At 49.7% G+C, this 12,862-nt stretch overlaps 1 protein-coding gene and 1 long non-coding RNA gene across 13 annotated transcripts in view; one reads left to right on the forward strand and one right to left on the reverse strand.

Moving 5' to 3' along the window:
• TBC1D8 (TBC1 domain family member 8) overlaps window positions 1-12,862 on the reverse strand; it is a 102,896-nt gene that overhangs the window by 13,057 nt on the left and 76,977 nt on the right. For 6 of the 12 annotated variants that reach the window (XM_032840344.1, XM_032840340.1, XM_032840338.1 and 3 more), the window contains 9 exons: window positions 11,874-12,068; window positions 10,520-10,699; window positions 9,004-9,169; window positions 5,691-5,905; window positions 4,584-4,701; window positions 2,044-2,329; window positions 1,157-1,286; window positions 916-1,014; window positions 110-178 (listed from right to left, as the gene is read on the reverse strand). In XM_032840344.1, coding sequence (XP_032696235.1) covers window positions 110-178; window positions 916-1,014; window positions 1,157-1,286; window positions 2,044-2,329; window positions 4,584-4,701; window positions 5,691-5,905; window positions 9,004-9,169; window positions 10,520-10,699; window positions 11,874-12,068 — 1,458 coding nt within the window. The remainder of the gene's footprint in view (window positions 1-109; window positions 179-915; window positions 1,015-1,156; window positions 1,287-2,043; window positions 2,330-4,583; window positions 4,702-5,690; window positions 5,906-9,003; window positions 9,170-10,519; window positions 10,700-11,873; window positions 12,069-12,862) is intronic. The other 6 variants (XM_032840341.1, XM_032840339.1, XM_032840337.1 and 3 more) reach the window with 4 other exon arrangements.
• Window positions 121-4,585, forward strand: LOC116856780. Its single transcript, XR_004380623.1, has 3 exons — window positions 121-205; window positions 4,111-4,171; window positions 4,398-4,585. It is a non-coding gene; the product is annotated as an uncharacterized LOC116856780 (long non-coding RNA).

The following is a 12,862-nucleotide window of genomic DNA, read 5'->3' on the forward strand; positions in this document are numbered from 1 at the left end:
GGCAGACCCCTCCAGCATCCGCGTACTCACCTACTCCCGCAGCCCTCCCCCTGCCAACCCCTGACCAGCTGACAACCTGTCACTCCCTCATCTTCCCAGAGTTTCCTACCTTGAATAAGTCGTAGAGTTCTTCCAGGTCTTCAGGAAGAATGGAGACTTCTGGGATAACAACGCGGAGCTTGAGAAAACAACCAACAACAGTGGAGTGAGTTCTCTGCCTGAACCCAGAACGATCAGAGGGAACAGGGGTCTCTTCTGCTCGTGGGGGACACCAGGTGTGTCCTATCTACCTGAGCAGTCTGTTCCTTTCTGATGCCAAGATGACGTCATGGTAACTTTCTCAGGATGTTTACCCTTAGCCTTTCCAATTCACACATCAGTGCCTCGGGACAAACGGGTAAGCTCTACACTGAGTTCTAAGGGAAGTCGAACTCTAACAAAGACGCAGCTTGGCCAGGCAGTTCCTCCTGAAGAACAAGCATTGCGGGCCTCTGTGCGAGGCATTTTTCTATTTCGTACCTCATTTAGTCCCAGATGCTAGGTATTAGTATCCTCTAGTGTCCTCTTAGTATTGTTTGACAACTAGGTAAACTGAGGCTCATGGGGACTAAATTGCTCACAGTCTATCTGACTCTAAAACCGCTGTTTCTACACCAGGTCACCCTAATTCAATGCATGGTTGGGGGAGTGGCATTTTTTTTTTTTAAGTTTATTTATTTTTGGTAATCTTTACACCCAACATGGGGTGTAAAGTTAGGTGTAAAAATCTTTACACCCTACATGGGGCTCGAATTTGGGACCCCAAGGATCGAGTCATATACCAGCCAGGTGCCCCAAAAGCTTGGGCATTCTTAGGACCAACCGCAACAGAGTCTGGGTTAGCGCCCACTGCCCTTCCGACAGCCCGTGACTCACCACATTCTGCTTTGTGGTGTCTTCGTGGCCCTGGAGAACCCTGATCCTGTGCTTACATCGCAGGTGCTCAATCTGCTCCACAGACTGGTCTCCGAATTTCTGCAGAGAAACCAGGAGTTACACACCCACAGAACCCCTTTTTGCACAAACAGAGGACAGCAGTATCCGCCAGGAAACCTCCCTCAAAATCCATCCCTGACCAGGTTTCCCAGAGGATGTGGGTGGGGCCGGGCCCTGTCACCTCGTAGGAGTCCCGGATCAAGTCAGCAATGTCAGTCCCAGGGTAGGGCTCCTGGTCGTCCGCGAAAAAGGCATGGTGGCTGCCGATGGGGGGTCCAGGACTGTCCTCGTTCTTAACATGATCTAGAAACCTGAGCACACAACCCACCACTGAAGTACCGGTTTCCCCTCCCCTGTGCACCACACCATGCACCTTCCTGGGGACCCGGGGGATATCATGTCAGAGCACTTTCAGACGCAGCTCATTCATCTCCAAACCCTGGGAGGAGGGCGAGATAGCAACTGCTGTGCTCCCTTAGAGAAAAGGAGACATGCCTAAAGCCAGGCTTGTTGATCTGGGCCCATGGGTAGGTTTGCAGGGACCCGGAACTCTGCTGAAGTCCATACAAAGTTCCATGCGTACGTGCCATTGTAAGCTTCCGTGTTCCAAACGGGAACCTGTCCTCAGCTCCAAGAGACCCAGGTTCCGGTCCTTGGTCTCAGGGACTGTAACACACCAGCCCCTACACATCCAGGGTCTGGAATCTCCAGCTGGCTGCCTAAGACCTTCATCTCCCAATGCCTGCCTGCCCCAGTCAAGGCCACTGTGAGTGCCTATCTCCTCAGAGACAAGTGAGAGTCCCCGCTCTCCTCCTGTACCCTCTCTCACTTGCTGGACAGGAGCCAGGAAGATGGCGCTCTTCACCATATGCGGGCAACAGTGCCACCTGACTGGACTGACTCTGGTGGGGGCGGTGGGGACTACCGCGTGACAAGTGGCAGAGTGGAAGGAAATATTCCACAGAGACAGCCCTGCTGGGCACCCCCTGCTGCCTCCACCTGGTCTATTTTGCAGAGCCCGCAATGGCCCTCCTTATCTCACCCCCCTCCCCCGCCCAGTGAGCGCACCTGCTGAGGACCATGAGGGCCTGGCCATCATCCTTGCTGCTGCACAGGCCCTGGGCATTGGCTTCCAGCACCGCCAGCCCCAGCTGGAAAATGGCTTTGATCCCGTCGTAGAAGAAGCAGTCCACAACGCTCACCGCGCTCTCCAGAGGCATAATGCTGAGGAAGAGAGTCAGGAACCAGGAGAGAGAGATGGAGGCCAGGGCCGAGAGGTCGTTCATATGCTCCGCCAGCTCGGGGAGATGCTCCTTGATGAGCTCCTCAAAGACCGACTGGTCCACCTGGGCCCCTGGAAAAGGCAGGTCATGGAGACTTGGTTGGGGAAGGAGTCACACTTCGAAAGTCAGCCTGAAACTGAAACTACTCTGAGATAAGCAGAATGAAACAGAATTTGAGCCCAGAAAAGGACTTGTACTGAACTGACTTTTGACACTAACTAGAGTAATTCAAGTGGGGAGAGGACAGTATTTTCAAAAATAATGCTCAATCAAGTGCATACCTGTGTGGGGGCAGAGGCTGGGGGGACCTCAAATCCTACTTCACATCATACAAGAAAATATATTTGAAATGTGTCATAGACCTCAATATAAAAGCTAATAATATAAAGCTTAAGAAAAATACAGGGAAAAGGCAACATTTCTTAGAACACAAAAAGCACTAGCCACAGAAAAAACTATAAATTGGACTTCACGAGAATCAGAGTGGTATTCTTCAAAAAAACATTAATAAAAATCATAATGCACACTTCACACTGAGAAAAATATTTGTAATACATATACCCGACAAGGGCTTTGTATTCAAAATAACAACTCTTGCAACTTAGTGGTCAAAAACCCATTTTTCCTTTAAAAAGGCAAAAGATGGGACCAGATACTTCAAAAGAAACAATAAACAAATGGCCACTAAGCACAGAAAATTGTGTTCAGTATCATTCATCAAAGAAATGCAAAGTTAAACCTGCACAATAGATTCCTTCTTCGCTGCTAGAAGAGCAAACTTAAAAAGCCAATTCTGAAAGCTAACAGGGATGTGAGCAACCAGAACTCACACACTGCTGGTAGGGTTTCTGTGGTCACAGTATATCACTTTGAAAAACTGACAGTTTCTTATAAAGCTAAAAATCCCTCTAACCTATGACCTAGCAATTCTACTCCTAGGTAAATACCAAGAAAACGGGCAATCCTGATTCACAGAGAGACTTACACTTGAATGTGTATTTCAACTTCACTTACAATAAAGCACTGGAAACAATGCAGACCTCTAACAGGTGACCAGATAAATGAATCACGGTCTGAGTGTACGGTGAAGTGGGACTCAGCCAGAAGAAGGAGCAGAGTACCAATGCTCCAGCAACCTCGTATTTTGAGCAGGAAAACAGACCCAAAAGAGTGTGTTCTCCATGATTACATTTAGACCGAGTTCAAGAATGGGCCCAACTAGCCCGTGGTGACAGACATCAGGAGCGAGAGTTGCCTGTGGCAGGGAAGGAGCAGAAGGGGACTTGGTGGGTTATGGAAATGCTCCAGGCTGTACTGGGGCAGTGCTCACATAGGGATACCCATTACCACGGAGGCTCTGCTGGTCACTGAGGAGTAGGGTAGGCACTGCCCCCCAGCAGCACCATCAACCAATGGCGGCTTTGGCAGCCTGCCTCCCCATGACCCTGAGGCTCTGATGATTCTGTGCTATTGTGTACAAGGTTAAGCTGCCTCCCCCAGCATCAAGTGGAAAGGGAAGGAAGCCCATCACTCAGGCACCTGGAGGGAGCCAGGGAAGACAGTCTAAGGCATCCCAAAAGGCCACCCAAGGCACCAAGTGGCACATCCTTCCTAGACAGCCCCCTCTTACTCCCAGGGGGTCCTCACATTCCCTCAGTTCTTGACACCAGTCTTCGGGAGCATCTTCCTCCTGACCTGCCCCCACCTCCAGTCTTTTACCAAATTCTGTCTCAAACTGGTTCTTTCGTTTCTGTTCCCACTGCTGCTGCCCAAATTTTAGGGCACCTCCAGAAAGGGTATCTTGAGAGTTATCAGCAAGCTGAAGCAACGTTTCTATCATTTTGTCCACTAGGAGGTGCTGGACCACAGGCGAAATGCAGATTCCAATGGGCCACAGAAAAGGAAGACAGCAGGTGGGGTCGCAGGTCAGCCCAGAGCAGGGGGGCCAGCAACAAGGGGCCTTCTCACTTATTGTATACAAGTAGAGGGGTGGGGGGTCCCAAGCTGCCCTTCAGGTCCAGCCTCAAGAGTCTCCACAAGGGAAAGGGGACATCTGTCTGCGTGAGCTCCTTGGGTACGGTGGGCCAAACCACCCTCCCTTTCAGGTTGTTTCTCGAACCTCAACATTTTTCTTTTCAGGTAACTCACTCCACCTTTTCGGCAGAATGGTACAGAGATTACACCTGTCGGTTCTGCACATTCAAGAGCCAAACAGCGTTTGTACTGGGGATTTCTGGACAAGGACTGACGGCACGTCTTTGCCCCGGCTCTGGCCCTGCTCCCCAAGCACAGAAGAGGAAGAGGAGGAGGAAGGAGACAGGTTACCAATGACCCGGTGGTTGAAGTAGTCGGGCAGCATCCGCTCACACACAGCAACGAGCAACCAGAAGGCCTCCTCCTCCTTGGCGTAGAGCAGCAAAACGGAGGTCAGGATGTTCATGGACTGCACAGTTTCACAGAGGAGGGGTTGGTTAGCATCACACCACGTTGTGCCACAAAAGACATAAAAAACCACACAAGCCCAAAGGGTCCACAGAAGTCAAGGCTGCAGATGAGATACCGCATCTAGCCCAACCACAGACATTTGTAAAGTGGAATGACTGAGTTTATCAACACGGTCCCCACAAGACACCCTAGGCTGAGCGACCAGCCACCCTTCCGTCACTGTCCCCATCTCGGAATGCTGGGGCCAGCTGTGGTGCGGGCTTCAGGCTCAGGTCAAATCCAGCTATTCTGTGTGTATGTTCACACACACACACACACACACACACACACACACACCATTCATGGGTTGATTTTGCTTTTCACAGGAAAACAAAGTTTAAACTCTTCTATTTTCAGCTATCAGAAACTTCTCTAACCCCATCTAGTGCTGGGGTGGGGGCAGGGGTGTTTTATTTTACCGAGTTCTATTTTGTGCTTGTTTACCACATCCCTGAATACACTTTCCACGTAAACTCAACAACTACTTAGAGGGCGGCTTATTTCCACTTGTGCTTCCTGAAGGAAAGGGATTGGCCGCAAACAACTTTTTCTCCCCCAATAGCACGGAGATTTTAAAAATAATCCCTGTAACTTCTGCAGAGGTCTAGAAAGATAAAGCTCCACAGAAGCGTTATCACTGCCGTCCTACAGTGGAGGCCTGGAGAGGCGGTGAAGACAATCTGTCCTGTCCTGGACAGCAACTCATCATGTGCACTGCTCTTTTCAGGCACCACATAAAGTTTCTAATCTTAAGTCATCAACCTGTTTGACTATAAGGAGATGATTCCTGAGGCCTTACTTGATACATTCTTTAAAGAAAGCGAAAGCACAGAGCCTTCATAGGACAGTCCTGGGTACCAGACAGCCAAGAACAACAGAACCCGAAGCCTGGGTAATCAACACAAGACACGGACTCAAAGATTTCTGCTCCTCCACTGCACACCCTACCTGGCAGTACCCAATTTTGGGGTTCCGGTGGGCATAGGCTGTCAAGACTCTCCTTAAAGCAGCAATTCCTGTTTCATTCTGGAAGGCGGGATGCTCTGGTAAGGAACGGTGCAGGTCCCGCTCTATCTCCTCAGTCACCAGGCAACATTTTCCCATGGACTCCTCCACCAGATTACCATAGTAACCCGGATGCGAGGCGAGATCGGTTACAGCATCTGATGATTTAAAAGGAATTTTTCAAGGGGGGGCAGTTTGCCAGGACAGAGTCAACCTGGGGAGGGGGCTTGTCCTGCTGGAAGACCTCAATGGGTCTTCCAGAAAATATCTTGAGACAGAAAATATCTTGAGACCACACACAAACCAAAAGGACTTTCATTCTGCCAAAAATGAGAAAAGAAAGAAAAAAATGAAACAACATGGCTTTTCTAAGAATAACCTTATAGGGAGGGAAATAGCTCATACCAGAAACAGCTGTATTAATATGCTTTTCGTAAGTTGTTTTCTCTAGTAAAATGAAGACTGGATAGATGTGTGTATCTATACATACAGACGTACACACAATTTTCATACATTAACTCAACACGAAATTACTGAGCACATATGTGTGAAACACACAAGAAGGTGCGCTTCTGTTTAGCAATCAATTATCAAGGAGTCAACAAGCTGCAACAAGAAATTCAGGAGCTTTGCAACAACGTGGATGTAACTAGAGGGTATTATGCTAAGCGAAATAAGTCAATCAGAAATAATTACCATATGATCTCTCTGATATGAGGAATTTGAGAGGCAGGGTGGGGGGTCGTGGAGGTGGGTAGGAAGGGAAAAAATGAAACAAGATAGGATTGGGGAGGGAGACAACCATAAGTGACTCTTAATCTCAGGAAACAAACTGAGGGTTGCAGGGGGGGGTGGCGGTGGGAGGGATAGGGTGGTTGGGTGACAGACATTGGGGAGAGTATGTGCTATGGTGAGTGTTGGGAATTGTGTAAGCCTGATGATTCACAGACCTGTACCCCTGAAACAAATAACACATTATATGTTAATTAAAAAAAAAAATTCAGAGGCTGGGCTCATGACAGGCAGGGCGACCCCGCCCAGTCCACCCACCACCAAGCTCCTCCCAGGCCTCTGACAGGGAGGGGACTTCAGGGGTGAGGCGTCCACAGTGCATGAGGATCCCATTCCGTCATCAGCCAGCACCCAAGCACCTGTGGTCCTGGCCAGTGGTCCCGCAGGGGCACGGGTAGCAGGCGGGATTCCAGGACAGAGGCTGGCCCCATGCAGGGAGGTCCCGGGAGAACAGGGCAAGAAGAAGGGGCCCAGTTCCACCTTTAATCGCCAGTTTAGGTTTTTAAATTCCAATTGGGTTTAGTGTACTGCCCTCCCCGACTCAACCTTCTGCTGACCGTGATTCCCCATCACCCCCCACACTCACTCACTACAAAATTCCCCTGTACTCAACACTTAACACTAACAGCTGCCACTCGACCTGCAGCAGCCTAAACCCCGCAGCAGTCTTTCCGTCAACACTACCACTTGGAAGGAAAGATAGCTCTTGAGGAGCTAGGTTTGTTTTTTTATTGCAACGTGTGTGTGTTCATTAAAGAGGAAGGCTCTATGCCTGTGGCATCAACAGGTATCACCTGTAGGTGGTTAAGCTGAATCGTGTGATTTTCTTTCATTCCTATTTTCCTTTCAATTCCGAAATTGTTTTCATTCAATATAAAAATAAAGAAGACATTTTTAATTTCTAAAAGGCCTGTCTTGATGAAGAAAGCAGCCAAAAGGGACTCCGCAGGTGAAACAAGGTGAGCAGTGATAGACCCATCAATGAATCCCAAGTGAGCACATGCCAGCAATTGTGCTGGAAAGCAAAAAAAAGCACCCTGGGCCAGAGAGGGGATGGGCTTGGCTCTTCAGGGGAGAGACTGAGAAGAGGGAAGAGAGATGAGTGGGGTGAAGATCCAGTATGAAGCCACAGGAGGGAGGAACGTAAGAAGGTGCAGGGAGGGGGCACTTGGGTGACTCAGTCGGTTAAGCATCTGACTCTTGATTTCAGCTCAGGTCATGATCTCAGGGTCTTGGGATCAAGCCCCACATTGGGCTCTGCACTCAATGTGGAGTCTGCTTGTCCCTCTCCTTCCCCCTGCTTGTTCTCTCTCTTTCTCTCTCAAATAGATAAATAAAAACTTTTTTTAAAAATTTGAAAAATCAAAAAAAAAAAAAAGGTGCAGGGAGAAGACAGGTACCCAGGCCTGGCCTCCAGGAGACTCGTGCTGATCTGAGCACAGCAGTGTCACCGAGGAAGAACAGACCTCCTCCCCGGGCCTCCGGCTGCACCCTGGCAATAGGGGCATTCCCTTCCTCCCATACCACTGGACAACAGCGGCCTTCCCTTCCTGCCTACAAGGCCCCACCGCTCCTACTGAGCCAGACAAAACGGCCACCTGCAATGCAGAGACATTGCTCAGCACATCTCGAGAGAAGGCGGTCCCCATCTCTGCCCACTCGCTGGTGAGGGTCCTGAGGAGGGATTCCCAGACATCACCCAACAGCAGCAGAGGGAGAGTCTGAGGGCCTGAGGCCAGACAAGGTCATCATGGGATGGCCCAGGCAATTCCTAGGAGGAGGAAGTAGGGCCGAAATCTCCGCAATGGTGTCTCCTGGGGATGCCGTGTGTCTTCCATGGAGGAGGGACTGACAAAGTATGCTGGGGGATGTATTTCAATGTCACTGCAAGTGAACAATGTACAGAGGGTTGGTTTGTTTAGTCTAATAATTATTTATTTGACAGAGAAATCACAAGTAAGCAGAGAGGCTGGAGCTGGCAGAGGAGGGGGTATGGGGGAAGCAGGCTCCCTGCTGAGCAGAGACCCCCCCCCCAATATGGGGCTTGATCCCAGGACTCTGAGATTATGACCTGAGCTGAAGGCAGAGGCTTAACCCACGGAGCCACCCAGGCACCCTGTTTGTTTAGTCTAGTTCAGAATATATGTCCTAGAAAGACACTTCACTTCTAGGAAGTCCTTTACAGTTCTCGAGACAATCTACAGACTCAAAAGTTATTTTTTTAAAGGAGAGGCGATCCCTTCAGCTAGACCTCACATTGGCCAAGGAAGACACCGCAGCCGAGAGGTCTCAGGCAGCTGGACCAAGGTCCCACAGCTAACACAGTAAGGGTGCCGAAGTTCTTGGCTGGGAACGTCGTAGGAAAAATCCAGAGACAGAGGTCCTATCTGCACATACATGCTGTTCAGATCTGGGCCTCTGCTCCAGAAATATCACTTAGCCTCAAAACACCAGAAACACTTACCTGAGAAAAGCAGCCAGAGTTTGCCACGTAACGATTCAGGGATCCCCATGGCTACAAGTTTCCGGATCTTCTCTGTGCGGAACATACACACGGTTCTACCATATTCCACGAAGTGGTCGTTCCACAGGCTTATTTTTATCTGCTCCCTGGACTGGAGATGGAAATGCTGTTAATGTACAAAGAAGTCCCTCCATGCCTTCCAGCACAGACCATCCACAACCCACTGCAGAGGGAGGCTGCCACTGTTACCAGAGGGACCAAGAGTGACAGGCAACTGGTTCAGCAAATGTTTTGAAACACTTGCAGGCACAGAGGACGTAAAGATGACTAACGCAGAGAACCAGGCCTTCTGGAGCTCAGAGCCCAGCAGGAGCGTTTACACAAATAAAATGCCATTTCCTTGGCAAAGTAGATAGTAAGAGTAGGTATGTCCAAGTACTCAAGTCCAGAGCATCTGGGAAGGCAGGGTGGGAGTGGGGGACATGAAGGGAAGCTTCTCAGGATGCTGACACCAACCCAGCTGTTGAAACATGGGTCAGCTCAGAGGGTGAACAAAAGCAAGGGGGCAGTGCGGGGTGGGGGGGTCATAACTTGCCCTTATCTCCAGGGCAGCCAGAGGAAAAACTGAAACCTGAAAAAAATCCCACTGTTCTCATTATCAGACACAAGACCGATACCATTTCTCTAGGCAACTAAAAATCCTTTAAAATTATCCCTAGATGATAGGAGTCATTAGTACCTTTTAAGCAACTTGTTTAATATGCTTTTCATTGTCTGCATTCTCTAGTAAGGAGAGAAGCTTCCATATATATTCAATATTCTTACAGCTTTAGTCGGGAGTTCATTGAGCCACTGGGCAACAAGACACAGTTTGGGGTAGTAATGTCCACAGACACCCCCAGCACACGTGGTCCCAACGCAGCCTCCCTCCGGCCACCATGTCTTTTCACGGTACAATTTCTAGCCTCTTTACCCCACTGGGCATGACATTTCCCTCAGGTTCTCCCTACAAAGAGGACAAGGATAAGGAGATGTAACAGAAATATCTTTTGTCCAGTAAAACTACAGCATAACTACAGCATAGGAGACCTTTTGTTTCAGGAGAGAACAAGCGATACTGTAAAAGGAGCCCATACAGACACCCCTGGGTAAGAGCAGAAATGCCTGTTCTGCACCTGCAAGATCCCACGAAGGACAGCATTGAAGGCTCTCCAGGTCAAACATGGCCAAGGGCTGTGTCAAAGAGCCACTTAAGGAGCAGGCAGGGAAAGCCATCACCCTCGGTCCTCTGACCACATCCTCCATGCACCCAGATGTGCCCAGGCAACTGGCACGGGCTGAGCCCTTCCACCTGTCCGGGCGGGAGAGGGAGGGGCGCCAGCTCCTGGGGCAGCCAGCAACCGGCACCACATCTGCTCCCCCAAGGCCTGCAGGGCTGGGGTTGGCAGATGCACCTGGGAACCCCCACTCGTGCCAGCTCCGCTGGGCCCTGCAAAGGCAGAGCCAGGTCACCCACCATTCTCGAGTCTGGGCTCTGGCTGCCCGCCTGCTGGAAGACAGAGATCAGGGCCTCGGGGTGGAGCCGTGGGCTCTTCTCTTTGTCACTTTCCTCGCTATTTTGAGAGGACACCATTTCAAGATCCCCAAACTTGTGGTCACTGCACATGCTTGTTGAATGAAATACAGGTGAAGTCTGCTGGAAAGGAGAAAAAAAAAAAAGGGAGCTAGAAGAAAGTCATTACTGTACTTACGGAAGAGTCTTTGTTTTGCCTTTGGAGACATGAAGGTAACATATTTTTTTAATTAATTAATTATTTGAGAGAGAGACAGTGCATGTGAGCCAGCAGGGGAGGGGGAAAGGGAGAGAGAGAATCTCAAGCAGACTCCCCGCTGAGTGTGGAGCCGGACAAGGGACCAGACCCTGAGACTGTGACCTGAGCTGAGATCAAGAGTCCAGCACTTAACTGACTGAGCCACCCAGGCGCCCCAAAGGTAACATACTTAAACATGCCTATGTAGGTCTCAAGGGAAAGAGACTAACATTAGCCCAACAGAGTTGATCCTCGGGAAAGAATATGGTCCACACTGTGCTTTCCTGGGAAGGCTGCTCACAGCATACAGAGCATGGGGCCAAGAGGGGGCAGACAAGCACCATTTCTTGTATGCTTCCAGAACGGAGAATGACCACCTTCAGAAAGCAGCTCTTGGGTACTGAGGGAATATCTCCTTTCCTCCCTGTCACTGTGTGGGTAAAAAGAGGTGAAGAAAAAGAGGGACGGGTGTGAAACAGCAGGAGAGGAGGTCCCAGTGGATCCACATCTGTTTTCCAGCTGTCTGGCCTTAAGAACAATGTAACTTCTCTTTTAACAAGTTCCACCTGCCCCCAAATAACATCCCCTCAGCCTCAGGGGTGGGGGGCACTGACCCCTCCAACCTGTGAGGAGGGTGTCCACTAACCTGCAGGTCGATACCCCATCAAACCCTCCAACCTGGGAGGGGTGCCCTGTAAATCCCTCTAACTTGTGTGGATACCCTATGAACTGCTCTAATATAGGGAGGGGTGCCCATCAACTCCCCTAACCTCAAAAGGGGTGCCCTGCAGACCCCTCTAACCTGTGAGCAGGGTGCCCTGTTGGTCCCTCGAACCACTTGCTGCGTGGGGCACCCTCTAACCTATGCAGCACCCATTCAGGACCCTGCACGTACCAAAAGTGATACGCTGTCTGATACACAAGCCCAATCAGCCCTAACACAACGTTCTCGTTCTCAAGTAGATCGTGGCCATGTGTACTCCCTTCTGAGACCACTGCCCTAGAAGTGGTCAGAAAGACCTTCCCTGGATAGGATCCCGCTGTTTCTAAGCCTCATACCATGTCTTCATCTTGGGAGGTGTCGTAATGCACGGGGCGGTTGGCGTGCACCTGCTTCAGCCTCACCAGCAGGCCCTCCACCAAGCTCTCTCTGTCCTTCAGCTCGATGAACTGGAAGGCCATCTTGCTCCGGATGCTGATGATAATGGGATTAGGGAGCAGACTGGTATCCTCCATCTTCTCAATGCTCACCACCTATCGCAAAAAGTTACCCATGAAAGGTATGGCAACAGACAAAGGAGGGCAGGCATTTCGACTATCTATTTAGGTGTCACCAGACAGAAGGCCAAACCAAACAACGGCCCTAAGGAATGGATGCAGAAGGTAAAAATTACCTAAGGCAGCACAGTCATGACAGCCGAAAGGGGAAAGCAACTCCAGTACCCATTAACAGGAGAACGGAGAAACAAAAATGTGATCTATTGACACAACTGAATATTATACAGCCTTAAAAAGGAGAGAAATTCTGGCACGTGCTACAGCATGGGCGAACCCAGAGGACATTATGCTCAGTGAAATAAGCCAGGCACACATGGGCTAATGTTATAGGATCCCACTTAGATGACGGACCTCGAGTAGTACCAGTCAGAGACAGAAAGTAGAGCAGTGGTTGCCCAGGGCTGGAGAGGAAGGATGGGGAGTGAGCGCCTAATGAGGACAGAGTTTCTGATGGTGAAGATGAAGTTCTGGTGATGGTGGGACGATACCGTGAATGTACTTAATGCCACTGAACCCTAACACCTAAAAGTGGGTCAAGTGGTAAATGTGATGTTATGTATATGCTACAACAAGATGACAAATAAATGTATAAGACAACTCTTGGTCTTCTTGCTTCACTCCTAAGTAAGAATATTTGTAAAATGAAAGCATTTACAAAATGACATGGAAGGAGGTCACATGGATAAAAAATTGAGTTTTCCCAAACAACTGTGCTCAGAATTTGGAGGTCCTGATGGAAACAGAGTGGTGGGTACAGTCACCACAGACGT

Source organism: Lontra canadensis, unplaced genomic scaffold (genome assembly GCF_010015895.1).
Source record: "Lontra canadensis isolate GAN:19392208 unplaced genomic scaffold, GSC_riverotter_1.0 scaffold112, whole genome shotgun sequence".
NCBI classification, from domain to species: Eukaryota; Metazoa; Chordata; class Mammalia; order Carnivora; family Mustelidae; genus Lontra; species Lontra canadensis.